Raw genomic sequence first — 27,532 nt, forward strand, 5'->3', positions numbered from 1 at the left:
GGTCCTCCTGCCACGAGGGGGCGCCCGTGGCCCGGCAAGACTCGGTGCCCGGGTGATCTGAGCTCGGCTGGAAGCGCGGGCCTCAGGTCAGCGGTTCCTGGTCTCGGGGGCGGGGGAGGGGTCCGGGGGGAGCAGCGCGGCGGCGGGGGGCGCCTCCCCTCCCCTCGGAGGTGGCGCGTGAGCCCGGACGGGGCGGCAGTGCCAGGCCGGGGGGAGAGGAGGGGCGGGGTGACGGGGAGGAGGGGGCATCCAGCCTGCGCCCTGGGCCACCCCGGGCGGATTGCCTACCTGCTGTGGCCTCAGCGTCGTTAGTGGGCGACGTGGCACAATCCCCTTTATTTCTTTTTTTTTTAGGGTTTTTTTTTGGCAAGGCAATGGGGTTAAGTGACTTGCCCAAGGCCACACCGCTAGGTCATTATTAAGTGGCTGAGGCCGGATTTGAACTCAGGTCCTCCTGACTCCAGGGCTGGTGCTCTATCCACGGCGCCACCTAGCCTCCCCAATCCCCTTTATTTCGAAACCTGGAATTGTGGGCGACAGACACCCCAGTACTCCTGCCCCCCAACTTGACCCCCACGTGCGCTCCCAGCTACCCAGGTTGAGCCAGCCCCATAGCCTCCTCATCTCTCTCGTTTAGTCATCATTTCCATTTGCACCCCCCCCATGCCTTCCCTTTCACCTCATTCTGTGACTTCCCAATCCTGGGGCGCCCCGACTCCTTTAATTTCCAGGAATCTCTGACCCCCATGATCTGTCTTCACCAGTTACACACCAGCTGCGTCCCCTTGAGCTCCTCATCTTGGGCCCCCAATTTATTCTCCCTTGAGTTCGCCCCAATTCTGGGCTTCCTGACCAACGACTTCCTAATGGGGGAGGGGTCTCCTCAGGCTTCCCCCTACTCACAGCCTTGCCTTTCTGCTCAGATTTCCAGATCTCTCCTCTAATCTCATTCTCTTCCCTAATCCTCCTCCTTTCCTCCAGGTAGAGCCAGAATGGAGAGGCTTTTGGTAAAACTGTGTGATTCCAGCCCAGATGAGCCATTCCCACTCTGGGAATCAGGCACTGTGGGACACTGCTTTACCCAGCTGGTGCTCAATTCCCTCACCCACGTACTTCTTGCCCTAATTAGTGCCTGCTACCTGGGCACACCAAGGTGGGTAGATAAAGATGCATGAAACCCTTCCACTGTATATATATTCTCCTTTTTATCCCCACTCCCACTCCCTCGAGCAATCTTCTTGGCATTTGCACTACTCTTATCTTGTGTTGCTTCCATACTAAATGATTTTTTTTCCATTTGCAGCAGATTTGGGTGAAGTATTCATTCCAACCTTATTTTCCATAATAGCCTCAAAGGTGTGCTTTGGGGAGAGGGAGGGGGCTGATCCAGACAGCAATATAGATTATCACTATATTTACTATTTATTAACTCACTAACATAGCCTCATGCTCAAGAGCCAAGAATACATAGAATCTGACACACAGAGAAAAATGATAGGTGAAGAAAGGGATAGGATATAAAAGCAGAGTTCTGACTAGCTATAGACTCCCTGATAGCTCTGTATAAAAACCACGGTGTAGAAGCTAAAGTGACTCTCAGCACCCTGAGTGCTTCAGGGTAATGGGGAGGGGAGAATGGGACATTGAGAAAGGAGGTGAGAGAAGACCCCAAACTAGAGAAATTGCTGAACTGAGATCTCCTAATCTAATGGGGGAGTCACAGCCCTTGACTTGGGGAGACTGTTCCCTTCTTCAGAAAGTTTCTAAACTGATGTTTGTCCTGACTTTAAGGAAGAGATCAAAGTCCAATCAATCTCTGCTATAGGTGGGGAAAAACTCTACAGATTCTTTCCTTTAGTTTATGAGGACTGACTCTCTGAGTCAAACCTCCTCAGTGTACGGAAAAGAGATTTCTAGACTAGAGATTTGAAGTACCCTGTCTAAGATCATACAGGTAGTCAAACTGGAATGATCAACTCTAGATCCAGTGCTCTTTCCGTTGTACCAAGCTACCTCTTTTAATTAATTTCTCTCATGGCATGGCAGAGCAGAAAGATTAGTAGGTCAAAAATCTGAATTATATGCAATTAAGGCAAAAAGTATTTTAGGATGCTTGCTGAAAAGAAATATGTAAAGCTCTAGAGTTTAATTGTGGAGGGAAAGATTATTGTCTAATCTAATATAGAACCATAAAAGGTTATATTTTTGTTTTATATAACAGGGTTTTGGGTGTGTGTGTGTGTGTGTGTGTGTGTGTGTGTGTGTGTGTGTGTGTGTGTGTATGTGTGTGTGTGTTTGTGTTGGTGAACTATGTATCCATCAAAATATTGACCTATGTTTCTAGTACCCTAGTTATGTTATCCATTCACAAGTGCCTACAATGGGTCAGGCATTGTCCTAACAAAAAGACTTAAGATAGTCCCTGCCCTCCAATTAAGAGAATAGTGCTGATTATGGCTTTCATTATACATTCTTTCAACAAATGTACTGAGTACTTACTGTGTACTCAACACTTATTACAAGCTACCTTAATTTTCACAGAGTGGTACCTTATTTTGTTCTTCTGATATCTCCTAATCAGTGTGTATCTGTAATAAAGTTGTTCCCCAGCCATTTCAGGTGGCTGGTTCTATTGCATCATCATGAGAACTTTAAACTCTTTGTGATCCTGTCACTTGTGTTCTGCTAAAGGGATAAATGAAATGAGAACATCCCCCCAAAAGTTTAGTTTTTCAACAAATTGTAAATCACACGTGCAAAAGATTTCAATTATGCACAACTACTGAATAATTCCCTTGTTTATTTTACTGTGAAGTGCACTGAAAAATCTCAAAACTAATTATAGTCCCTGTGTGGGGAAATGAAAAATAATAAAACTACAAAATAAAAGATAGTCCCTGCCCTCAAAGAATTTACAATCCAATAGAGGAACCAACAAGCAAGCCAATATAAACAAATGAAACTATATTCAGGAAGAATAGAGTGAAGGCACTAGAATTAAGAGAGTTTGGGGAAGCCTTTCTGTAATAGGTGGGATTTTCGTTTGGACTTAAAAGAAACCACAGTGGAAGAGGGAGAGCATTCCAGGCCTGAGAAAATGGTGGGATCTGAGAATTGAAATATCTTGTAAAATGCTGTCATCCTGAATTTATGTTTTGTGTAACTTAGGATATAAGTGGAAAAGCAGAAACTGGAAGTCTGGGGGTCTGGATTCTAATCTTGACTTTGCTATGCTCTCTATGGTCTTGGAGCCAAGAAGGAGGTCCTTTCCCCTTGCTGAGATTCAGTTCTCAGTGAAAAGAAGGGATAATCATTTTTGTGTCCCCTTCCAGATCAGAGATTTATGTTTTATGAATTGTTACATATTGGGTTTTCTTCTATTTGAGTACAGCTATAGATTCAAGTTGGTTTAGAGACAGTTTATATATTGAAGAGAGGACTGGGGTGAATCTTGGAAGGCTTTCTAATAGAGGAGGCTCAAATGTAAAGTACAAGGGGTTACTGTATTAATTTACCTCTTCCTTTGTCCCATCTTCAACTTCTCTAGGTATCCAGGCTCCATTCCACCTTGCAGCCCAGGTTTGCGCCTTCGAATTATTGTCTCCTTCCTGATGTCAGTTCTTCCATTATTTGACCTGTTCCCGGCCGCTATTCCTTCAAAGGCAGTCCCTGGTCCCCTGGCATTAGAGGTGCTGGCAGGAGGTGTTGCAGCAATTGCCTGGATCACTCATAGCTTGGCACTGCGGGCATTGGCTCGGTCCCACGGTAGACTGTCTCGTGGACCTTTGATTTTGGCCCTGCCTGTCCTCCTGCCTGCCCCTGCCATGGTGATTACTTTACTATGGCACTGTCAGCAAGGGACCCTCCTGACCCCACTCCAGCTAGCACCTGTCTTCCGACTCTGCTTTGTTATTTTGCAGCTGACCATGCTTCTGGCCTATTTGCTGGGGTGGGCAGTCCCAGGGGGCCAGAGTCAGTCAAGGTCTTGGGACTCTGACAACCTCTTGCCTGAGCCACAGAGACCAGAAGTGGCTGAGGATGGGGAAAGCTGGCTCTCACGCTTCTTCTACATGTGGCTGGCACCCCTGCTGGCCAGAGGGGCCCGGGGACAACTCCACCAACCTCAAGACACTTGTCTGCTGCCATCTAGGCTGCAGACAGCCTATCTTGCTCGTCTCTTCAGGGCACATTGGAGGGAGCGGGCCAAGCTGTGGCTGGTCCTGTATGGAGCTTTTGGGCAACGCTATCTCACACTGGGACTCCTGAAGCTGGCAGGGACCCTTCTAGGATTCTCTGGTCCATTGCTTCTTTCACTACTGGTTGGTTTCTTGGAGAATGAACAGGAGCCACTGAGTCAAGGAGTGCTCTATGCAGTGGGGCTTGCGGGTGGGGCAGTTCTGGGTGCTTTCCTGCAGAATCAGTATGGGTATGAGTTGAGGAAGGTGGCATTACAGGCTCGAGGAGCTGTGCTGGGAGCTGTGTACCATAAGACCCTTCAACTAGGGCCAAATCGCCCCTCTGCTGGCGAAGCACTGAACCTCCTGGGGACCGATTCTGAGCGGCTGCTCAACTTTGCAAATAGTTTCCATGAGGCTTGGGGTCTACCATTGCAGCTGTCCATCACTCTCTACCTGCTCTACCAGCAAGTAGGCCTGGCCTTCCTAGGTGGGTTGGGCCTGGCACTGCTTCTCGTGCCTCTTAATAAAGTGATTGCTACCCGCATCTTGGTCAAGAATGAGTCTATGCTCCAGCACAAGGATTCTCGAGTCAAGGTAAGGTGGCAAGCCCCACCCAGGTGCTGCTGTCATCATATAGATTGTTTTGCCTCTCTTCTCTCCCACCCAGTTCCTGGGTATATTCTCAGGCTTTTTAGAGTGCTTTCTTCTCAATCCTCATGACAGCTATGAATTTGTTTTCCCTGGTCAAACCTTCTTGGCTTCCAGATGCCCCATAGCCTGTGCTACTTTATCTATCTTCACTGGCCTCTATGTGAGATAGTTTGTCTTCTTAAAGCTTCAAGTACTATCTGTACCATGTACTAGGATAATTTCTATTCTCTCCCTCTTCTTCCTCCCCCATTTAGATGTTTCCTGACCTTTTATGTGTTCTGTGTTGCCATTTCTATCCTTTTTCCAGCTCATGTCAGAATTGCTCTGTGGCATTCGGGTCATCAAGTTCTATGGGTGGGAGCAAACTCTTGGCTCTCGAGTGCAGAAATATCGTGCCCAAGAACTTCAGCAACTCCGAATTATCAAGTACCTGGATGCAGCCTGTGTGTATCTGTGGGCTGCACTACCTGTCGTCATCTCCATTGTCATCTTTATCACCTATGTCCTCATGGGCCACCAGCTTACTGCTACCAAGGTGAGGGTGAGGGTTTGGACTTTGGAGGAACCAGAATTGAAAGGGGGGGGGGGGCGTGTTATGGGAAGCTTTGGTCAATGTGAAAATGGCAGGGGTTTGAGTGTGAATGAAAGACAAGGTTCAGGGAATAGGGTTTGAGGACTTGGGAGAGGAACATAGTCCTCTTTTTCCCTTTTTTGGGGGAGAATCCTGAAGAGACTCATCCTTGGTACCTATCTTACATTGGCTGATTGACAAAGTAAGTCATAAAATTCTATGAACCACAGTTTCTTAATCATTATATTAACAGGAGAAAAAAATGACAAATTAATCCAGTATCTTTGCCAAGAAAATCCCATATGGGTCACAAAGAATTAGATACAACTGAAATGTGTCTGAACAACAGATTATTATTATTAATAATAACTTATCAAATATTATTATTATTATTACCTATAACTAGCATTTATATAGTGCCTACCATATACCAAAAACTATTCTAAGTTCTTTACAAATATTATCTCATTTGATCTTCCCAGTAATTCTATTGGCTAGGTGTTATTATCCCCATTTTATAGTTAAGGAAACTGAAGTTGAGTAGCTAAAGATCCTTACATCTTTGACATTGTCTGATTCTTTGACTTGCCATTTCTACAATCCGGATACCTCAAAGGAATAGACCTAGTCTACCTCAAATTATTAGGAATAGGGGCAACACTTGCCCAGATGATTGATCAAGACCTTCCTGGAGTCACTGTTGAGTAGGCTTTTTCCTTCTTTTCCTTTACCACCCACAATAATACTTTATAATCAGGGAGGGTTTCACCGTATAGCTTTGACCTTGGTCTGCAGTTAGCACTCCCTCTTCTTGTTCCCTTCTCTCCAAGGTATTCACAGCATTGGCACTGATTGGCATGCTCATTCTCCCCCTCAATAATTTCCCCTGGGTAATCAATGGGCTTCTCGAGGCCAAGGTATCTCTGGAGCGCCTCCAGCGCTTCCTGGATCTTCCAGATCATGATCCTCTGACCTACTACAGTCCAGGTATTGTGGAAAAGAAGACAAAAGGGGTATGGGGTGAAGGGTTGTACCCGGTACCAGGCAATAGGGTTGACAACTACTGAGAAGAGACCAAAGTTGATTACCCCTGGGAATTTGGAGATCCAACAACTTAAAACTGGTTGAGGTAAGAGATGACATTCCTCCAACAAGAGATGTCATCCTAGTCAGATTTGTAACTGGAGTGTGAAGTCAATGAAAGGGGAAACAGAAACTGACTTTAGAATCAAAAGGCCTAGGTCTGTTCTGAAACCTTGTCACTGACTCTGGGCTTGTTTTCCCAACTATAAAATGGGAATCAACCCCTAAACCATCTTGTTAGAATCAAGGTAAGAAATACAAAAGTACTCTGAAGATTTATAAAGTACTATATGATCATAAGAAATTATGTTGGGAACCTGGGGGAGCTGTCCAGGACTGGCAGGTCATTTAGGTGGGACAGGTCTGACCCCAGAGGGGTCAGGGAACATGAGGCAGTTGAATCACTCACTCACCATTCTCTTACTTTGCTTCCTCCTTCTCTCTGGTCCCTACTCACTCCTAGAATGATGGGGGATATAAGAGTCGATGGACAGGGTTTAGTCTCAGGCAGATTATCTTTGAGTGGGGAGCCCAATTCAAGTTGCAGCCTTTGCTTTGCATTCAGTTCCCCCCTCAGAACCACTAACAGTGCTGGAGCTCCATGAAGCCGTGTTCTCCTGGGACCCCATTGGAACAGGTCTGGAGACCTTCGTCACTCACCTGGAAGTGAAGAAGGTCAGTGAGTCAAACCCTCATCCTAAGCCTCCCAGAGTGAACACTCTGGTAATTCCCAGTTTTGTTGAGAGTGGAGGAAAGAGAAAAATGATTCTTATTCTGAAAAACAGAGCTTGATGATTCTTCAATTCCAGACTTTAGGTTATTTCCAGTCTGATCAAGGAGGCAGAGGAAATATGGTTCTAGCCTTCAGAGAGCTTCTAGTTGGATGGAAAAGACAGAACAGTTATAGACACAGAAATAGAAAAATAAGAACAGAACTAGTGAAAGCTGGGTAGCTCTAAAGTCATGGTCTTTATAAATACTCATCTATTTTCCCAGATGACTTTTAGGAATATGATTGATCTTTATTTTACTGAACTAGCTGAAGGGGTAGAAAGGATATAAATGAGGTGTTTGGGAGGGGACAAAGCAGGCTACCTCTTCTGCCTCCTCCCCCCAACTTGCTGATCACTTATGGACATTTTTTTCAGGGTTCGCTGGTGGGCATTGTGGGGAAGGTGGGCTGTGGAAAGAGCTCTCTACTGGCTGCTATCTCAGGGGAGCTCCACAGGTAATCTCAGAGCCCCAGATGCCTTTCTCCCAACTCAGGGCCAGATCCTCCTCACTCCCCTCACTCTCTCAATTTAATTTCTCCATCTTACGTCCCATCTTGTTAAGCATGATAGACTGAAATGAGAAGGGAATTGATTGGGACCTGTGTAAGAACTTCTGGGGAGCAGCAGATAGGAATTAGTTGGGAAGGGGGAGGGGGAGGATGAGCCTTGAGAGTATAAAATGTGGAGAAAGGTTGAGAACAAAAAAATTCCACTGAGGAAGGTCCCTCAAGCGAATGCAGGAGGCACAGATTCTCTTCCTCGTTCTTTTTCTCCTTTACTTTGGGCTAGATTCTGACTCTCTGAACCATTATTATTGCCCCATTTGAAGTTAAATAGTGGGTGGGAACTTGTTTTGGAAATGGAAATAAAGGGGAAGGACAGTTTGCCATATTATTGCTATTTTTTTAAGCTCTATGGAGAAGGGCTAATTGAAATTGGAGGATATAAAATGAGAAAGGATTTATCCCCTGGTCTCATCAGAGGATTTATAGTTGGTTCAAAAAGTAAAGTTAGATGCATATAAATGGTGTCTGGATCACTCCATTAAAAAACAATAACCTATAGATATGAAGGCTGGTTGGGTACTTGTATTGAGCTTTTTCTTCTGTTAGGAGGATGAATTGAAATATTCCAATTTGATGAATGTTTATTTCATAAGTACTTACCTATATTAGATACAAGGCCAGTCCTGAGTCTTCTGCCAGTTCTCTGCAATGCTTGTTCACATGTCAGCAAGTGGTCCTTAGGGCTAAGACCAAGGTCAGGGAGCAGTTTCTCACTGTGTGTGTGCAGAGCTAACTGTCCAAGCCAGAAACCGCAATGCAGGAGGTTATTTGTTTTACCTTTCAACCAGCCATCCTGTGGGTCAACATAGCCACTGATATAGGGAAGCCCTGACTATATGCTTGGCATTGTGCCTCTTTTTACCAATAATATTACAAACATCTCATTGGATCCTCACAACAACCCTGCAAGGTGTGTGTGCTGTTATTATTTCCATTTTATAGTTGAAGAAACTGAGACAAATAGATGTTAAATGATTTGCCCCTTTAGTAGGCAATTAAATGTCTGAGGCCATATTTGAACTCAGGTTTTCCTGAGTTTGTTACTCTATCTACAGAGCCACCTAGCTACCCCCAAGGCAAACAGAGTTTAAGTGACTTGCCCAGGGTCATGCAACTAGTCAGTTGCTGAGGCTGAATTTGAACTCAGGTCTTCTTGCCTCTAGACCCAGTGTTCTATCCATTGCCTTACCAATGGCCTCTTATATAGGGAATTGATAAATAGCTAGATAGAAGGCTATGTGATTCAGTGAAGAAGGTACAGAATTGGGGTGGCTAGGTGGCGCAGTGGGTAAAGCACCTGCCTTGGGAGTCAGGAGTACCTGGGTTCAAATCCAGTCTCAGACACTTAATAATTACCTAGCTGCGTGGCTTGGGCAAGCCACTTAACCCCATTCGCCTTGCAAAAATCTAAAAAAAAAAAAAAAAATGGTACAGAATTAGGAGTCTGAGGATCCGAGGTTCAAATTTTAGTTCTGCCAATGTCTCCTGGGTGACTTTGGCCAAGATATTACAGGAAAATCTTAGAAAAAAGGGATTTGGAGTAGTTAGGTAGCACAGTATGACTCCGGCAAGTCAGTTAACTCAGATTTCCTCAAAAAAAAAAAAAAAAGAATTTAGAATTGGAATTATTCATAGTTCACTACTCCCCTTCTCCCCACACCCACCCCTGCCTAACTTCCTGCAGGTTGAGAGGTCAGATTGCTGTATCTGGGCGGCTTGAAGGATTTGGTCTAGCCACCCAGGAACCCTGGATCCAGTTTGCCACCATTCGGGACAACATCCTCTTTGGGAAGGCATTCGATGCGCATCTCTATTGGAAGGTGTTGGAAGCCTGTGCCCTCCATGATGACCTTGCTGTGAGTGCCCTCAACCCCGATGACTTCTTTCTTCTCTGGGAAGGGACTTCCCCAGCCCCATCCCTTCCCCTGAAGGTATTCCCACCAGACACCAGAGAATTAAGGTGGGCATTTGGATGTCTCTCATACCATAGCATGATGCTACAGACCATTAGGGAGTTCTGCTCCCCTTGCTTGGCTGCTCTTCCAAGAGACACCCACTCCAGGTAAGGCTAGGAAGTGCCAGGGACTCTCTAGAGAGATGAGGCCAAGCTGTTAGGAATTTTATGGGAGGGAGGGAGAGGAGAAGGATATATTTCAGAATTATTCCATGACCCTCCCCATCACCTTGCTATGTTCCCAGAGCTCTAGGACCACTCTCTGTATTACTCTGTCCTTTAATGAGCTTGGGCTGGAGGAAATAGGACGACTCAGGCTTGAGGAATCCTGTGTTAATGGTACAGATGCTTTGATCACAGGGTATCTCATATCTGTGAGCACAAGTTCTGCTGGCCATGTGACCTGAGGCAAATCACTTTGCATGTATTGATATGCATTGGTACCAGTGAAGTTATAGGTTCAATCTAAAATTGCCAAAAAAATACAGGCTTTAGAGTTGGAGGACCTGATTTCAAATTCCACTTCTAACTATAAATATAATCTTCATTTCACAAATGAATATTGTTGTTGTTTATCCTTAATTTCCCAAGTGGACCAAAGATATCATGGGTGATATCTTGACTTGTGCATGAATTGGATTGAAGTGAGGCAGAGTTGTGCCAAGTTGTGGGCCTCACTCTCTCCTCCTGAGTCATTGAAGTCCAGTGGCAGTTCAAAACCTGGTAATGGCTTGGTGTCTTCATTGTTTGACCAAGCTTGAAGCCCTGCACAGCATCTGCTTCAGCCACCTTCCTAGTTTTCAGAATAAATTGTTCTCATTCACTCATTTGAACAGGGAAAGTCTTCCCATGTTTGGGGTAGTCACCTGCTGACTCAACCATCATGTTTGAGGCCTGTTGGTTAGTCTCCACCTGGTTTAGCCTGTCTTCCAAGACAGTTTACCAGTGTGTGGCCATTGCACACACTACAACTTCTTGAAGCCACAGGGGAGAATTGGGTGTCAGGTGGCCACCAAAGGTGGATGAGCACCTGAATAAGTCTCGGCAAACCCTCCTGGGTTATTCAGGGCAGACTAGCCCAAATGAGTAACTGGAAACTCAGAGAAGTTAAATGACTTTCCTATAGTTACATAACTGTAAGTAATCAGAAGTATGACTCTAGGAAGAGAGCATTTCCTGACCCAAGGAATAAAGCAACTTACATTTCTATAGAGTATATTTAATGTTTACAAAGCACTTTTCTCACAGCATATATCTCCTTTGATACTAATGTCAGCTCTGTGAGCTGGGCAGGCAGGGATCCCATGGGTACTTGACACTCATCTACCATTGCAAATCCCAGCACATCCATATCTTTTTTATCTCCTGTGCTTTTCTTTCAAAGCTTTCTGTTCATCCTGCATGAAGGATTTTTTATGTTCAGGAGATATCTCATTTTACAAATGAGAAAATAGAAAAATTTCAGTGACTTACATTACAGATCTGTGACTCAGATACAGGTCTTATATGAGGAGTTGTTGTGGTTACTGTTGTTATTTTTGTATTTCATCATGCTTCTATGTCAACAGATACTGCCTGATGGAGACCAGACAGAAGTGGGAGAGAAAGGCGTCACCCTCAGTGGTGGACAGAGAGCCCGCATTGCTCTGGCTCGAGCTGTCTACCAGGTGAACAGAGGACAGGAGAAAGTTGGGGTGTGGGGAGGTGTTGGTAGGCTTGAGAGGGACTGACAGACTGAGGCTGACCGAATGGAGGTTTGCATTACCATCCACTGCCTTTCTCCTTCCCTTCTTATCACCCAGCCTTCTCTACTGTCTATAGTCTTCTACTATTTACAGCTGAATGGTAGCCCAGGTTTTGGCACACAATAGACATTTAATAAATCATAATCGAATTGGTAGGCATGTGATTGAAAGGGGGGGCGTTTCCTAGACTCAGAAAAAGTTGGGTGCTGGTCCTAGGACACTTAGCTACCCTTGACCATAAGGAAATCTTTTTCTTACTGAGGTTAGGTCCCCTAGGAGGATCTCAGAGGACTTGTCCTTTGGGTTATTTCCAGGCCCCTACCTCTACCTTCAACTAGTAGTGCTTCTTGCTATCTTCTCTCCTCAGGAAAACAAATTCTACCTCCTCGATGATCCCCTAGCTGCTGTGGATGCTGATGTGGCCACCCACTTGCTGCATAAATGTATTCTAGGCATCCTGGGGCATACCACCCGGCTACTTTGTACCCACCGAACAGAATACCTGGAGCAGGCCGATATTGTGCTACTGCTTGAGGGTGGGCGTATCATCCAAGCAGGTACCTCTGGGGTTGGGGGCAGATGAGGCCAGATGTGAGTAGCTACTGAGTATCAACTTTCCTATCAGGCTGAAGTTCAATTCAGCCAATATTCATGAATGCCATTCTTCAAGGTGCTGAAACTAAAAAAGACAAAAATATTTTAAAATAGTTAAATAGTTCTTTGCTCTCTTTGTTTAGTTGTTTTCAGTTTCTGACCACATTTGGGATTTTCTTGGCAAAGATACTGGAGTGATTTGTCATTCCTTTTCCAATTCAGAAGGAAACTAAGGCAAACACAATTAGGTGAACTCAGGAAGATAAGTATTTCTAGCTCCAGGCCCAGCACACTATCCACTGCATCACCTAGCTTCCCACTTATTTGTCTTCTAGGAGCATGTAAATAGATGAGTAAATTCTAGATTTGAGGAAGTAGAGAATACTAATAACTAAGGTGATAAGGGGTAACTTCATGAAAGGAGTAATGTCTGAGTGTCTTTGAAGGAGTTTGAGGGGAGGTGTGAGATGCTCAAGCATGAGAACAATGTGTACAAAGGCTCCATTATGATATGAGGATAGAATACTGAGGCCAGGGAACATTTAATGGTCTGATATCATTGGGAGATAGAGTATATGAAGGAAAGTAATGTCTAAAAAGGACGACTGGAGCCAGATTATAAAGGTCTTAAGATGCCAAACTGAAGAGTTTGTTTGATCTTAGAGGCAGCCACTGAAGGACTGAAGCAGTTGAGTAACATGATCATATTGGTGCTTTAGTAGATTATGTGGCCCGCTGTGTGTAGACTGGATTGGAGAGGAGAGGGATCAGAAACAGCGAAACCAGTTAGGAAGCTCCTGCAGTAAATGAAACAAGAGGTGATGAGCATCTAAACTATAATGACTGATTGAGTGGTGATAAAGGGACAGAAATGAGTGTTGTTGCAAAGGTAGAAACAAGAAAATATTGACAATTTATTGACTATAAGAGAAAGATGGTGAGGAGGAAGGAAGAAAGAAGGGAAAGAAGGGGGAGAGGAAGGAATGGAAAGAGAGGAAAGGAAGGGAGGGAGGAAGGGAGAGTAGGAAGAAGGGAGTAAGGAAAAAGTAAGGAAAGAAGAGGAGAAGAAAGGAGAGATTGAAAGAAAAAGGAGAGAAGAAAGATTGAAGGCAAAAGTGAACACTATATAAATGTTAGCTGTGGTGGTGGTGGTGGTGGTATTGAATCTTGTCTCTCTGTGACCCCATGGATCATAGTAAACCAGGTCCTTCTCCCTGCACTATCTCCCAAAATCAGTCCAAGTTCATGTTTCTTGTTTCCATGACATCATTTAAGCATCTCATCTTCTGCTTTTCTTTTTACCTTCTGCTTCAGTCTTTCCAACATCAGGGTCTTTTCCAATGAATCCTGTCTTTTCATTATGTGGTCAAAGTAGTTAAACTTCACCTTCAGTATTCATCTTTCCATTGAAGAGTGTGATATCAATTCTTTACTTGTTGACTGATTTGATTTCCTTGCTGTCCAAGGGACTCTCAAAAATCTTCTCCAGCACCACAATTCAAAATGGTCAATTGTGTAGTGCTCAGGTTTCCTTATAGTTCAACTCTCACAACCATAAAAAAGTACTGGAAAAACCATAGCTTAGACTATTTATATTTTTACTATATTTATAAAGAGCTTATTATATTTATAAGGAATTCTAAAAATGTTGGCTGTTATTATTATTTTAATTGAGCACATAACGTGTGTGAGAAACCATGCAGACTACAGGGGATAGAGATAAGTAAGACATAATCCCTGCCCTTAGGAACTTAATAGCATCAGTTGTATAAAGCAAAATGTGATAAAAGCAAAGAATGAAGCACCATAATAAAGATACAGAGTTCAGAGAAGAAAAGTTTACTTTCACTTATGGAGATTATAGAAGACTTCCCATTCTCTTGAAATCAATGTCTTGGTCTTTTTTTGGCTAGTGGGGAGGCAAGAAGGGTTAAGTGACTTGTCCAAGGTCACACAGCTAGTAAATATCTGAGGGTGGATTTGAATTCAAGTCCTCCTGACTCCAGGACTGGGGCACTAAAAGCAGAACTCTTGTGTGCATGTCTGACCTCAGTGTAAAGTAAGGTCCTGGAGAGCAGCTGCTGTTTCATTTGGGGATTTTTGTCTCTTTTGTGCCTTGCATGGAGGTGGCACTTGATCAGTGCTTATTGAGTTGAACTGAATTGAAACTCTTTAACCTAGTATTTAGAGCCCTCCCTCTTTTCTGGTTCCAACCTCACTGAACATTCAGCCTGTCACATTATACATTCTATCCAAACTTGACTTGCTGATTGAATTTTCCTACCTCTCTGTATCACAGGGAGATACCTTCTGAAGCTAAACATGGTCACTGAAATTGTGAAGTATTTATTTCCTATTGTTTTAGATTTTTACCCTAACTTGATTTTGTTATTTATTTAGTATTTAATATTAAAATATTAATATTTAAATAATTTATTTTCCCCAATTATATGCAAAAACAGTTTTAAACTTTCATTTTAAAAATGTTGAATTCTAAATTCTCCCTTCCTTCTTCCCTACCCACCTCCTTGAGAAAGCAGGCAATTTGATATAGGCTATACATGTGTAGTCATGCAAAACATATTTCCATATTAGTCATGTTGTAAAAGAAACATAGACCAAAAAAAAGACCCAAGAAAAATAAAGTAAAAGAAAGTATGCTTTGATCTTTATTTTTTCATTTTTATTTTGTTTTTGTTTTTGTTTTTTATTTTTTATTTTATACAAGGCAATGGGGTTATGTGACTTGCCCAGGGTCACACAGCTAGGCAATTGTGTGTCTTAGATTGGATTTGAACTCAGGTCCTCCTGACTCCAGGGCTGGTGCTCTATCCACTGCACCACCTAGCTGCCCCTTAGTTCTTCCTCTGGGGATGGATAGCATTTTTCATCATTAGTCCTTCAGAATTACCTTTCTTATGGCTCAGTAGAAATTATGATAATGATGATGGTTACAACCAGCATTTATGTATCTCTTTAAATCTACACATTTTACACATATTTCATTTGATCTCATAACAACACTGACAGATAGGTACTATTATTAGTTTTACAGTTTAGGAAACTGAGGCAGGAAGAGACTAAGTGACTTGTTTAGGGTCATATGGTTAGTAAGTCCAAGGCAGAATTTGAGTCAAGGTTCTGTGTAGGATTCAGTTCAGATCTGACTCCAGGTCTAGTGTTCTTTTCTCTATGGCATCTAGATGTTTCATTTGTATACCATAACTTGTTATTTTCTAATGCATGGGCATCTATTTTGTTTGGCAAAGACTTTTTTTTTAGGTTTTTGCAAGGCAAATGGGGTTAAGTGGCTTGCCCAAGGCCACACAGCTAGGTAATTATTAAATGTCTGAGACCAGATTTGAACCCAGGCACTCTTGACTCCAAGGCCAGTGCTTTATCTACTCCGACACCTAGCTGCCCCTGGCAAAGACTTTTAAGACAGTTTTCCTGACTGCCAAATGGGGTCATAGAGAGTTGAACACAACTGAAAAACAACTAGATATCTGGAAGCAGTGGGATGAACTAGCTAACTTTTAAAGACCCTGCCCCGCCCTAGAAGTCAAGAATACCATGCAAGTTAGAACCAAGATGGCAGTTAGAACAAGGGCCATTAGAGGACACAAAAGGTTGAAGCACAATAAACATTTTTTTGAGCATCTGTGTTTGGCACACACTTAACTAAATGTTGTAACCCATTAGTAACTAGGAACCGTATTTTCTGACTTCTATTTCATCCTCTAGGACCACCCACTGAGATTCTGCCACTGGTTCAGGCTGCCCCCAATGCCCAGTCTGAGGATGTACAGAAGATTGAGTCAGGTGTGCCTTTCCATATTCACCCCTTATTTCCTTCCTTCTCTCTTTAATTTCCATGGTCAATACCTTTGAGATTTTTTTTAGACACTGGCCTAAATGCTCATCCCCCTTCTCTTCCCTTCCTTATAGTCATTCCCCTACCATAAGTCCTCCAAGTGTGACTCCCCTTCTTCTCCTTATACATCAATGTAGCAGCAGCTTTAGAGGTATTGAAGCCAGAGAAGGAGAATGAGGAACCCAAGGAGGTGGACCCAAATCCTAGCCGCCTCCTCCAGGAGGAAGGAAAGAAAGAAGGGGCAGTGGCCTTTTATGTGTATCACGCTTACTGGAAAGCTGTAGGGGGAGGTCTCTCCCTGGCCATCCTCCTCTTCTTGCTCCTCATGCAAGGTAAGAGCATCTCTATGAGCTATCTTGATTATTTTGTTCCTCTATTTGTCTATCTTTGACATCACATGGGTTGGGCAGCCTCAGCTTTAGGGTCCTTATCTACTGGAATGCTCACTTCCCTCCATGAGAGGTCTGTATACATGGTACTATATTCTTTCTCTCTCTCTCTCTCTCTCTCTCTCTCTCTCTCTCTCTCTCTCTCTCTCTCTCTCTCCCCCTCCCTCCCACCCTGTCCTTCCCTCCCTCTCTCCTTCTCTCCCTCCCCCTTTACCTCTCCCTCTCTCTGTGTCTCAGGGCTCAAGGGATTGACCATGGGGAATACACTTCTCTAGTCTAGTTTCTTCCTTAGATCATTGGATTTTTGGATTTAGAACTGAAAGGAGCCAATGAATGAAAGAAAGAATAAGAGTTATAAAATGTTAATTATGTAAGTGACTGAATGGATGGCAAGGTCCAAGGGTCTTTCCTTTATCCTTACTTGGGATATACAGGTCACAGAGGCAAGGTAGATGGTAAAACCTGGAGGACTTTAGGAGGCAGTAACAGGGTGGTAAGGCCTGGTGGTTCTCTCTTTCACCAGAATGAATAGAATTGGGTTCTAGGCTGCTGATAGGATGGGGAAGGGGAGGCAGGGTGCCCTCAGGGGTCACAGATGTTCCCACATCCCACATAGACCTGGATTCTGGGACTGGGAGTAGAGGTGGAAGTGGGGCATGTCTTCCTTTCTCATAGGCAACTAGATAGCATAATGGATAAAGCACTGAGCCTAGAATCAGGGAGATCTGAATTCAGTTTAACCTCAGATCCTTCCTAAATGTATGACCCTGGACAAGTAACTTTACTTCTGCCTCAGTTTCCCCATTATATTATTTAGCTAGAGAATATATAAATATAATTATATGGCATACTTATATATTATAACTAATATGTTATGTGGATATTACATTATTCTGACATTATTTATAATAATAAATTGTTATGGATGCTCATAACACCCATCTCCCAGGTTGTTGTAAGTCATTCAGGGCATTTCCTGGCACATAAAAGTTATTTCTCATCCTTTATCTTCTCTGGGCCACATAGGTCAAGGTCTGCTTGTGTTTGTGGAACAGGCCATCTAGTCCAGACAGATGAGGGGACTAGGGCCCAGAGAATTGAAGCCATTTTATCAGAAGTCACCCAGCAGTAGTCAAGGGCAGAGCTGCAAGTTCATCTCTTCAGGGCTACCAATGTCCACTCTATCCCAGGGTTGCCATGTGCTCGTTTTTTTTTTTTTAGGTTTTTTCCAAGGCAAATGGGGTTAAGTGGCTTGCCCAAGGCCACACAGCTAGGTAATTATTAAGTGTCTGAGACCGGATTTGAACCCAGGTACTCCTAACTCCAGGGCCAGTGCTTTATCCATTGCGCCACCTAGCTGCCCCGATGTGCTGGATTTTTGTACAGCTCAAAGGGCGACCACAATTCCATTAATATTGCTGTTCACTGGACTCTCTGAAGAGAAAGGAAGTTGCCTCTCACAGTGCTCACCAAAGAGACAGGGACAAGAGCTGTCCCAGGATAGGATTAGCTCTCCTGCCCTGATCCTTTTTTTTTTTTTTTTTTAAGATTTTTCAAGGCAATGGGGTTAAGTGGCTTGCCCAAGGCCACACGGCTAGGTAATTATTAAGTGTCTGAGGTCGGATTTGAACTCAGCTATTCCTGACTCCAAGGCTGGTGCTCTATCCACTGCACCACCTAGCCGCCTCATGCCCTGACCCTTCTGAGTCTCGTCCTTCTTTCTTAAATTGGGAACTGCTCCCTACTTGCCCCAGAGCGGCACACAGGAGGTGCAGGGATGAGATGAGCCAATAGAATTGGAAAGGTGCCAGAGGCTGGGGTGAGCACCATGGAGCCTGGGGCTAGAGCCAATGAGGAGACTGAGGAGTGATGGGTGAGAGAAGAGTTGGCATAGTCCTAGAAAAATGCAAATGACAGTTGGATGGCTTTTCTTTCCTTTTTCCTTGCTCTGTTTCCAGGGACCCGCAACGCTGCTGACTGGTGGCTCTCTCACTGGATCTCCCAGCTGAAGAAAGCTGAGAATGGCTCTCAAGAGCTGTGGCACCTCACCAGCCAGGCACCCTCACTGCTTTCCCCACAGCTGCTCCTCTTTTCCCCTGGAGGTCTCTTGTGAGTGTGCTGGGGGCCCACCAAAAATGAGTCAGAGCTGAGTTCTGGGACTAAGTTGGGGGCTTAAGAGTAGATCCTGATGACTACTCTAGGGTGAGGCTATGTAGCTTGAGGTCAGGACTCAACCCATGAATGACGTGGTCATGGCTTCCACTTTTCCTTCCCTCTGTCCAGTGGCCCCATGTCACCATGGCCCAAAGCCACCCCAAATAGCTCCCTGGATGTGCAATTCTACCTGACTGTATATGGGGCCATTGCCAGTGCCAACTCTATCTGCACCCTCCTGCGAGCAGTACTTTTTGCCACTGGCATTCTCCAGGCAGCAGCCACCCTACACCAGCGCCTGCTGCACCGTGTCCTCAGGGTGAGTGAGTGAAGAGCACTGGTGGGGGGGAAATACTAGTGGGGGAGAGGAGAGACTGTTTTGCCAGTTTTCCTCAGCCTGAGGAGGCATTGTTCCTGCTCTGCCCTGTTTAATCTGCTTGGCATTGCTACTATGTCATTGCCAAAATTTCTGCTCTCTCCCTGAGCAGCTTGGAGAGGGTATGGTGCCACTCTTCTCCCTCACCTAGAGGCAGAGTATTGTAGTAGAATGGACATTAGATCTGGAATCAGCTGACCTGGGCCCTAGATCCAGCTCAGACACTTGGCTAGTTGTGAGGACTCAGAAAAGTCCTGTTAATCTGTTCTTTAGAAGCAGGGAAACGACACCAATTCTTTCATTAGGGCAAGGTGCTTCTGTGTGGAAATTTCTTTTTTTTCTGATGCAGATCCTCAACTTTTCTGTGACTCTTACATGTCTAGGAGACCTGAGGAGGTATGACTTGCCCATGGCTGCAGAAACAGAATTTGAACTAACACTGGGCTTTCTGACCTTCAGTTCCCTCCTCTGTAAAATAGGCATTCCTCATAGCTGAACTACCAACTTTGCAGACTGGTAATGAAGTGCTATAGACTTGTTGGGATCAAGAGTGATCCATTGGGGAAGAGGCTGGAATCCAAGTCTTGAAAGGAACCTCAGGAGATTAACTAAGTCAACTAGTCCAGTCCCCTATCTCTTGACAGAATAATTCCCTAAAGGTATTTAGAGATTTTCCTCCTCTTAATAAACTTCCTTCCAGAGAAGAAGGTTCCATAGTCTCCCTCCCTTTCCTTGAAGCTATTGCTTCTCCTACAACCTGCTGGTCAGAAATCTTGATACCTACCCTTCACCTCATTGCACTGGAAAGTCTCCATCCACTGAGAGAGGTCAACTCTCAGGAAAGACCTCTTTGAAGTGAAGGGGTAGGAAACACAGCAGATTATCTTTTTTATAAATTGCATTAATGCCTTTTGTTTTTACATCATAGTCATGTCCCCATATAGTCTTCCTCCAGAGGAATTGAATACATTCATCATTTGTCCTCTAGGGCCCAGATTGGCCCTGTTAGTGAGAATTCAGGAATCTGATTGTCGCAACTCCTTTGGGCAGATTTAAGAACAGCTCAAGGTCTGATTAGAGGCAGGAAGATGGAGGGCTGACTTCCTGGAGGCCCTACCAGCTAAAATGCTTTCCTCCTACCTTATCCTAGCTGTTCCCAACTCAATGAACTTTCTCCCACATGCTATTTTCTTTCTGTCTTCCCACAGCCAACCTATCCTACCTCAAGGGACCCCCAGCAACCCTACTTCTCAAAGCTCTCTTATGGGACTCCTTTCTCTTCCAGTTATTTCTCCCTATCAGGGCTCACAACTAATTCCATCCCTTCCAAGATTTTTCTCCCACCTGGTTTCCTTCCCTGGGCTCATTCAACATCACTCAACTTCACTGTCCCCACCATGACCTTCCTTTGTAGGCTCCTGTGACATTCTTTGACTCCACACCAACTGGACGGATCTTGAACCGCTTCTCATCTGATGTGGCCTGTGCAGATGACAGCCTACCCTTCATTCTCAACATTCTGTTGGCCAATGCAGTGGGACTTCTGGGGCTGCTAGCCATCCTGGGCTCGGGGCTGCCCTGGCTGCTGCTGCTGCTGCCACCTCTTGGCTCCCTCTACTATTCTATACAGCGCCACTACCGAGCATCCTCCAGGGAGCTGCGTCGCTTGAGCAGCCTCACACTCTCTCCACTCTATACTCACCTCTCCGAGAGCCTCGCTGGTCTCAGTATTATCCGGGCTGCCCGTGCCACCTGCAGGTGAGGGATGTTATCATGTCAGGCAAGATCCCCCATCTCAGTACTAGCAAAAGAAGATCCCATCTAAAGAGAACCCATCTGAGGTGGCTAGGTGGTGCAGTGGATAGAGCACCGGCCCTGGAGTCAGGAGTACCCGAGTTCAAATCCGGCCTCAGACAACTTAATAATTACCTAGCTGTGTGGCCTTGGGCAAGCCGCTTAACCCCATTACCTTGCAAAAATCTAAAAAATAAAAAATAAAGAGAACCCATCTAGGAATTTAACTAGAATAATACAGAGCAGAGGCTCAAGGAGATGATTATGTCCTTAGAGAGAAAAGAAGTAGTGCCAAGGAGACAGATTGGGAAGGAGCTGGGAGATCCTAAAGAGAAAAGAGGGGGCTGCTAGGTGACATAGTGGATAAAGCACTGGCCCTGGAGTCAGGAGTACCTGGGTTCAAATCCGGTCTCAGACACTTACTAATTACCTAGCTGTGTGGCCTTGGTTTGGGCAAGCCACTTAACCCCATTTGCCTTGCCAACATCTAAAAAAACAAAAAAAAAAAAAAGAAAAAGAAAAGAGAGGATCTAGAGAGATAATAATCCTGAAGGCGAAGCTATTGAAGGGACCCTTTGTTGGAACAGGGCACAGGGGAGTTTAGGGACTTCTGTACATAAGCCAACTAGCACCTCTCCTATGCTGAACCCTATGAACAGGAGGATTCTGATCTTAGACATGAGGACAGGAAGGAGGAGAGCCACCCCCTTAGGCTGGTCCTCAGCATATGATTAGTAGAGAGAAAGTTCAACCCTCGGTCCTTAGGTTTGAAGAGAAGAATGAGAAGCTACTGGAGCTTAACCAGCGTTGCCAGTTTGCAGCCAGCGCATGCTTACAGTGGCTGGACATCCGACTGCAGCTCATAGGTGCCACTGTGGTCAGCGCCATTGCCATCATCGCCCTTATCCAGCATCACCAACACATTGCTAACCCAGGTGCCATCTTTGCCTCTGTTGATCTTACCACAATCCTAGTTGAAAACTGTCTTACCTCCTTCTAACGTTTTCCTCTGATTCTCTTCTGTATCAATGAACTTTCTGCCCTAATTCATACTCTTTCATATCCATCTCTATTACTTGCATCTCTCCCCCCAGCTTCCTGATCCCAAACCTAACACAAACCCTTCATCTTTAGTTCTACCTGTTATAGGAACTAGCCTCTTATGTTCCCACCTGCATCCTTTCCTTCTTTTCAGCCTGTTTCCTTTTATCTTGCCATCTTTGTATATGAACATATATTTGTGCCTGAACACACACATACATTCTTTCTCCTACATACAAACCGTATCAAGAAATAGCCCAGTACCTATTTTGAACACCTTCTTGTGCTAGGTGTTGAAAATGTGAAATAAGCCATCTTCCCTTTCCTTCAGAAACTTAAAAGTCTAATATAAACAAACATGCTGCCCTTGCCTGCCAGCCTCCTTCAGTAGTAGAGGGAGCCTGGAGGTGGCAGCAGCCAGGCCAACCCCAAGCCCAGAAAGTCCAGTCGCTTCAATAGTCTCACCACATCCTTTTTTTCCTCAGGACTAGTGGGCCTGGCCCTGTCCTATGCCCTGTCCCTGACAGGCCTTCTCTCAGGTCTGGTAAGCAGCTTCACACAAACGGAGGCCATGATGGTGAGTGTGGAGCGACTGGAGGAGTATTCTTGTGATCTGCCCAGCGAACCCCAGGGCCAGCAGATACAGGTATCAGTGATTGGATGCCCTTTCTCCTCTTCTCACCTCAGAACCAAAAACTAGTTTCAGTCCTAGACGGCCCCCTATATGAAGAACTGAACATTGAACCAGGGGCAAATTAGGGCAACCCAGGTATTGACATAACCCTGCTGGGTGGTACTGGGTGGAGAAGAGGATGTTGTGTTGGTGCAGCAGCTAAGCTACTATTTCTTACCTCATCTTAATTCCCCATCACTTCCCTAATAACTTTTTTCCTCATCATTTCCTCATCTTTCCCTATTTTTCCTTTTCTCCTATCCTGTCCATCCTCTTCACTATCTTCCCAATTTTTACCATCTTCTATGCTCTTCACTATATCTCTCTCCTCACCATTCCTACCTCATCTTTCCTCATTTTCTGACTCTCCTTCCCTATTTCTTCTTACTCCCTTCTAACATCCCTTCCATTTATCTTCATTTCCATTTTGTCCCCATATCATGTTTTTCCACCTCATTTTCTACCCATCTTTCTCTCAATTCTTCTCCCTTTCTCCCCACCTTTTCTTGTCTCCTTTCACTATCTCTCTTCATTTTTGCCTTACTGTTTCAATTCTGCACCACTCTGATGTTGCCCATCTCTCTTCACCCTCTCCCCCCATTTCTTCCTTCTCTTTGGTGATCACAGGTAGGAGTAGGCTGGCTGTCCCAGGGACATGTGGAATTCCAGAATGTGGTGTTGACTTACCGGCCTGGATTGCCCAATGCCTTGGATGGGGTCACCTTCAACGTGTTGCCTGGGGAGAAGATAGGCATTGTGGGCCGAACGGGTTCTGGAAAGTCCTCTCTGCTGCTGGTATTGTTCCGGCTGGTGGAGCTCAGCGCGGGGCACATACTCCTGGATGGTGTGGACATCAGTTTGCTGGGCTTGTCGGATCTCAGGTGGAGTTGGGGGAGGGGCTGCCATGGGTGAGAATGCTTTGACCCTGGGACTTCTGCATCAACTTATGGGGGCTGGGACAAGACTTAAAGACAGAAGAATGGACATGGGGCAGTTTGGTGAAGCTGGAGAATAGGAAAGGCTGATTGCTGTAGTAGATGAAATGGGAGCTAAGAGAGATGGAAAGGCATCTGGACAAAGATACAATTAGTTAGCTAATTAACGAGCATTTATTAAGTATCTTTTATGTACTGTGAACTATGGTGGGGGACTAGAGATAGCTATCATTATCAAATCAAAACTACTAAGCTTGATTTTTCAAGGCCTTCCCCAAACTCAGTTAGCCGACCTTATTTTCCATTTCTTACCTCCCCTTGGCTCAGGCCAGTCTCAGCATCCTGAGAACCCTGTTCATTGTGGATTCTTCTTTGGGTCATGCTCCCCTACCTCGGAATGCCTGCCCTTATTCCTTCTAACCAATGCATCCTCTTCCAGACCAAGCCTTTGTCTTTCTAAACAAAATGTCTCTAATTCTAATCTAAGTCTTTGTCTTGTCTACTCTAGTTCAGCCTGGTATCTTCCCACTCTTGAGGGAAGAGGCCTTGGCTCTAGACCTGTTTCCTGAGTGTCATTTCTGTCCCCTGATGAGATTTGAACTCCTGAGGCCATATTTTATTTCTCTTTGCTCTCCCTCAAAGTGTCTAGTAGATTGCTAAATACACAGCAGAATCTTAAGATTTAGAACTGGAAGCATCCATAGAAACCATTTAGTCTGACCCCCATATTTTACCACTGAGGACACATACCCAGAAAGAGGAATTAGTTGGCTGAGGTCATACAAGCAGTAAGTAACAGGGATTCTAAGCCAAGTCTGCAACTGCCATTTCATGGTTTTTTCTTTCTTTTTCCATTTTTATGAAGGCAGTTTCCCCGGGTCACACAGTGAGTATCTGAGGTCAAATTTGAACTCAGATTCTCCTGACTCCATAGCAGGTACTCCATCCATTGCATCATCTAGCTGCCCAGGGCTCTTTCTTTTCTTCTTTTCCTTTTTCATTTAATAATATTTTATTTTTACCAATTATATCTATATAAAGGTAGTTTTCAACATGAATTTTTGTAAGATTTTTTTTCTCCCAGGAGTGGCTAGGTGGTGCAGTAGAGGGGCGGCTAGGTGGCGCAGTGGATAAAGCACCGGACCTGGAGTCAGGAGTATCTGGGTTCAAATCCGGTCTCAGACACTTAATAATTACCTAGCTGTGTGGCCTTGGGCAAGCCATTTAACCTCATTTACCTTGCAAAACCCTAAGAAAAAAATTTCTCCCTTCTTCCCTTCTCACTCCTCTCCCCAAGACAAGAAGCAATCCCAGGACTCTCTCACTATACTATGTTGTTTCCCATCGATTGACTAATTCATAGTTGAGAATTAGAGAAGTTCAAACTCATATGCAGGAAATAAGTGATTTCAGGCCAAGAAGAAGGTGCCTGTGATCCCTGAGACCAGATCACATCAATTGCTCCCTTCCCTGCCTCTCAGGTCCCAGCTGGCCATCATTCCTCAAGAGCCCTTTTTGTTCAGTGGCACGGTACGAGAAAACCTAGACCCTCTGGGTCACCATGAGGATGAGGCACTGTGGCAGGCCTTGGAGGAGTGCCACCTGAGTGAGGTGATCACTCCCCTGGGTGAGTTCTGGGAACAGGTGGTGGGAGAACCTGACCAAGGATAGGCCCCTTCCTGGAGGTAAGGAAGGCCTTTTGGAGTCAGGAGGGAGTGGGTGAGGCTGGGAGAAGAGGAGTGAACCTCTTGAGATGACAAAAATCTGGGTCCAACAGGTGGTCTAGATAGTGAACTGGGTGAGGGAGGACGATGCTTGTCACTAGGGCAGAGGCAGCTACTATGTTTGGCCAGAGCTCTCCTTACAGATGCCAAGGTAAGGAATGGGACAGGGGTCCATGGGTGGGTTTGGTGGGGTGGGGAAAGTGGCCTTTGAAAGAGTGTTGGAAGAGCTCTCCTGGATTATCAAGGAGACAGGTCTGCTTTGCTGGGCCTCAGCTCTCCAGTGCAAAGCTGGCACAATGAGGGGCTAAAGGGACGGGTGCTAGGTTAGGATCCGGAGCAGCCATAACCCTTTCTTCCCCTCCCCCAGATCCTGTGCATTGATGAGGCCACAGCCAGTGTAGACCAGAAGACAGATCAGCTGCTCCAACAGACAATCTCTAATCGTTTTGCTAATAAAACAGTTCTGACCATTGCACATAGGTATGTATAAATAGTGGAGATAGCCAGGGAGGAACTCTAAGAGTAATGGCAGGTGGCAGGGGGAGAGGGGAGGGAAAAGTAACCAATGTAATAGGGATGATTACAGCAGGCCAGCTTCAGACCTTTTATTCCTTCTTTCTTTTGGGGGGACTATCCAGAAATTAGTGAGAGGAGATACTCTATCTCCTCTCGGACCCATATCACTATCCTGCCAGTCATTGGTGAGACACCTGAAATGGGAACTCTCACCCTGTAGGAAACTGAGTCACTAAGCAATCTTCTCCTTCCCCCATCCCCCCATCCCCAACAGTGGTGTTGGTGAGTGAAATCTGATGTCTGAGAGTAGAGGAATAGCAACGAGTAACAGATGGGGAATGGGTCAACCATCCCATAATCACTCTGTGCCCATGTTAACCTGCCTTATAGGCTTAACACGATCCTGAATTCAGACCGGGTGCTGGTGTTACAGGCGGGAAGGGTAGCCGAGCTGGACACTCCAGCTGCCCTTCGAAGTCGGCCCTACTCATTGTTCCAACAGCTGCTGCAAAACAGTCAGCAATGAGCTTACCTTCTCTGAACCCATGGTCTTCCCTCTTCCTTAATCACCATCTGCCTCTCCATGTGGGAAGGCCTGGGTCTTTTACTCTCAGGTGATGAACAGTTGTTTACTCTCCCCTTCATCTGGAGGGCCTCCTGGACCCAGGAAGCTCCAGGCCTTCCTCACTTTCCCTGGCATCCCTGGCTGAGTACCTCAGAGGCCCTCTTTGATACCAATCCTCCTCAAAGAGCTGAAGGTGTTGGAAGAGAACTCTGAGTAGGCCAGGACCAGGACCTTGAATATGGGCCTCCAGGCTGGCCTCACTTGGGGCCAGGAACTCTGGGAGCATGAGCTATCACTCACTGTCACTTTTTGTAATTTTATTTGATAAAACTTCTCTTGAACAATCTGTATATTTAAAAAAATAACATTTCTGGTGTGAGGCTGAGACACCTTAGTGCGAGGGAAGCCCACAATGGTCTCTGGAGGGTAGGAAATGTGAGGAGGAAGGAGATGGAGAGGGGGCCTCATTCTGCCCCCCCTCCAGCCCCCATCACAGTGCTGTGGTCCTGCCAGGCTCAGGTGGGGAGCCAGGTGCAGGGGAGATTCCCGCAGGGAGCATGCTGACCTGGCATTCCCGGTCATGTTGCTCAGGGGGTGCGGCATATTCACGAAAAGGATAGCAGCAGGGCCCAGCAGGGCAGTGGCCATGACGCCACGCCCAAAAGATCAACAGCCCTGTGGTAAGGACCAGGGTAGCAGTGAGGACCCCAAATACTACCAAAACGAGCAGGCTTGACTCCCCTAACCCTGCCTCTTGTCGCCGTACTACTTCCTTCACTGAGATTCGCAGTAGCCCAGCACCCACACTGAAGGGGGCAGGAACTGTGAAAGGGACCACAGCTGCAGGGGTGGGTCCAGAGGCACTGTCTGGCTCCGTGGGGAGGTCCAGGGCTGGGAGGACAATCTCACATGTCTTGCCCCCATAGCCATCGGGGCAGAGGCAATCGAAGTCATGGACACGATCCCGGCAACGGGCACCATGCTGGCATGGTCGGCTGGCACAGTCATCCAGGTTGACGGTGCAGAAGCGGCCAGCAAAGCCTTCGGGACAGTGGCAGGAGAAGCGGTTGATGCCATCATGGCAGGTGGCACCATTGGCACAGGGCCTCATTAGGCAATCATCCACATTGACCTCACAGCGTGGACCCACAAAGCCTGCCAAGCAGCGGCATGTGAAGTTCTCTGCAAAGCCTTGATCATCTTGGCACTGCCCTCCATTCCGGCAAGGAGACCTAAGGAGAGAGTTAACAGTGACAATGTTGTATGACTTGAGCCAAATCACATCCCCACTCTGGACCAGCTGTCTCTCTGTATATAGAGAGGATTGGACTAGATTGTCTCTGAGTTCTCTCTTCCCCCATCTGTACTTCTATGAA

The 27,532-nt window shown here is 45.5% G+C and overlaps 2 protein-coding genes across 5 annotated transcripts in view; one reads left to right on the forward strand and one right to left on the reverse strand.

The window, feature by feature from the left end:
* On the forward strand, window positions 1-26,502 carry ABCC10 (ATP binding cassette subfamily C member 10). 4 transcript variants are annotated; one of them, XM_074237021.1, is made up of 22 exons: window positions 1-86; window positions 982-1,153; window positions 3,548-4,772; window positions 5,137-5,364; window positions 6,231-6,387; window positions 7,049-7,158; window positions 7,632-7,711; window positions 9,507-9,678; window positions 11,345-11,443; window positions 11,889-12,078; window positions 15,860-15,937; window positions 16,127-16,321; window positions 18,337-18,487; window positions 18,662-18,851; window positions 20,323-20,666; window positions 21,468-21,637; window positions 22,229-22,389; window positions 23,044-23,297; window positions 24,833-24,978; window positions 25,129-25,226; window positions 25,443-25,555; window positions 25,982-26,502. In XM_074237021.1, exons 2-22 carry the CDS (start codon window positions 993-995, stop codon window positions 26,115-26,117), a joined length of 4,458 nt encoding a protein of 1,485 aa, XP_074093122.1. In that variant the 5' UTR covers window positions 1-86; window positions 982-992; the 3' UTR covers window positions 26,118-26,502. The 4 variants fall into 4 exon arrangements, with proteins under 4 accessions (XP_074093122.1, XP_074093124.1, XP_074093125.1 ...); XM_074237023.1 differs by having other exon boundaries at window positions 16,130-16,321; XM_074237022.1 differs by lacking the exon at window positions 1-86 and having other exon boundaries at window positions 317-1,153.
* Window positions 24,291-27,532, reverse strand: part of DLK2 (delta like non-canonical Notch ligand 2) — a 5,546-nt gene continuing 2,304 nt past the window's right edge. Inside the window, exon 5 of the mRNA XM_074237025.1 lies at window positions 24,291-27,388. Within this exon, the coding sequence (XP_074093126.1) occupies window positions 26,647-27,388 (742 nt within the window). The 3' untranslated portion in view covers window positions 24,291-26,646. The remainder of the gene's footprint in view (window positions 27,389-27,532) is intronic.

This window comes from Macrotis lagotis, chromosome 5 (assembly GCF_037893015.1).
Source record: "Macrotis lagotis isolate mMagLag1 chromosome 5, bilby.v1.9.chrom.fasta, whole genome shotgun sequence".
NCBI lineage: Eukaryota > Metazoa > Chordata > Mammalia > Peramelemorphia > Peramelidae > Macrotis > Macrotis lagotis.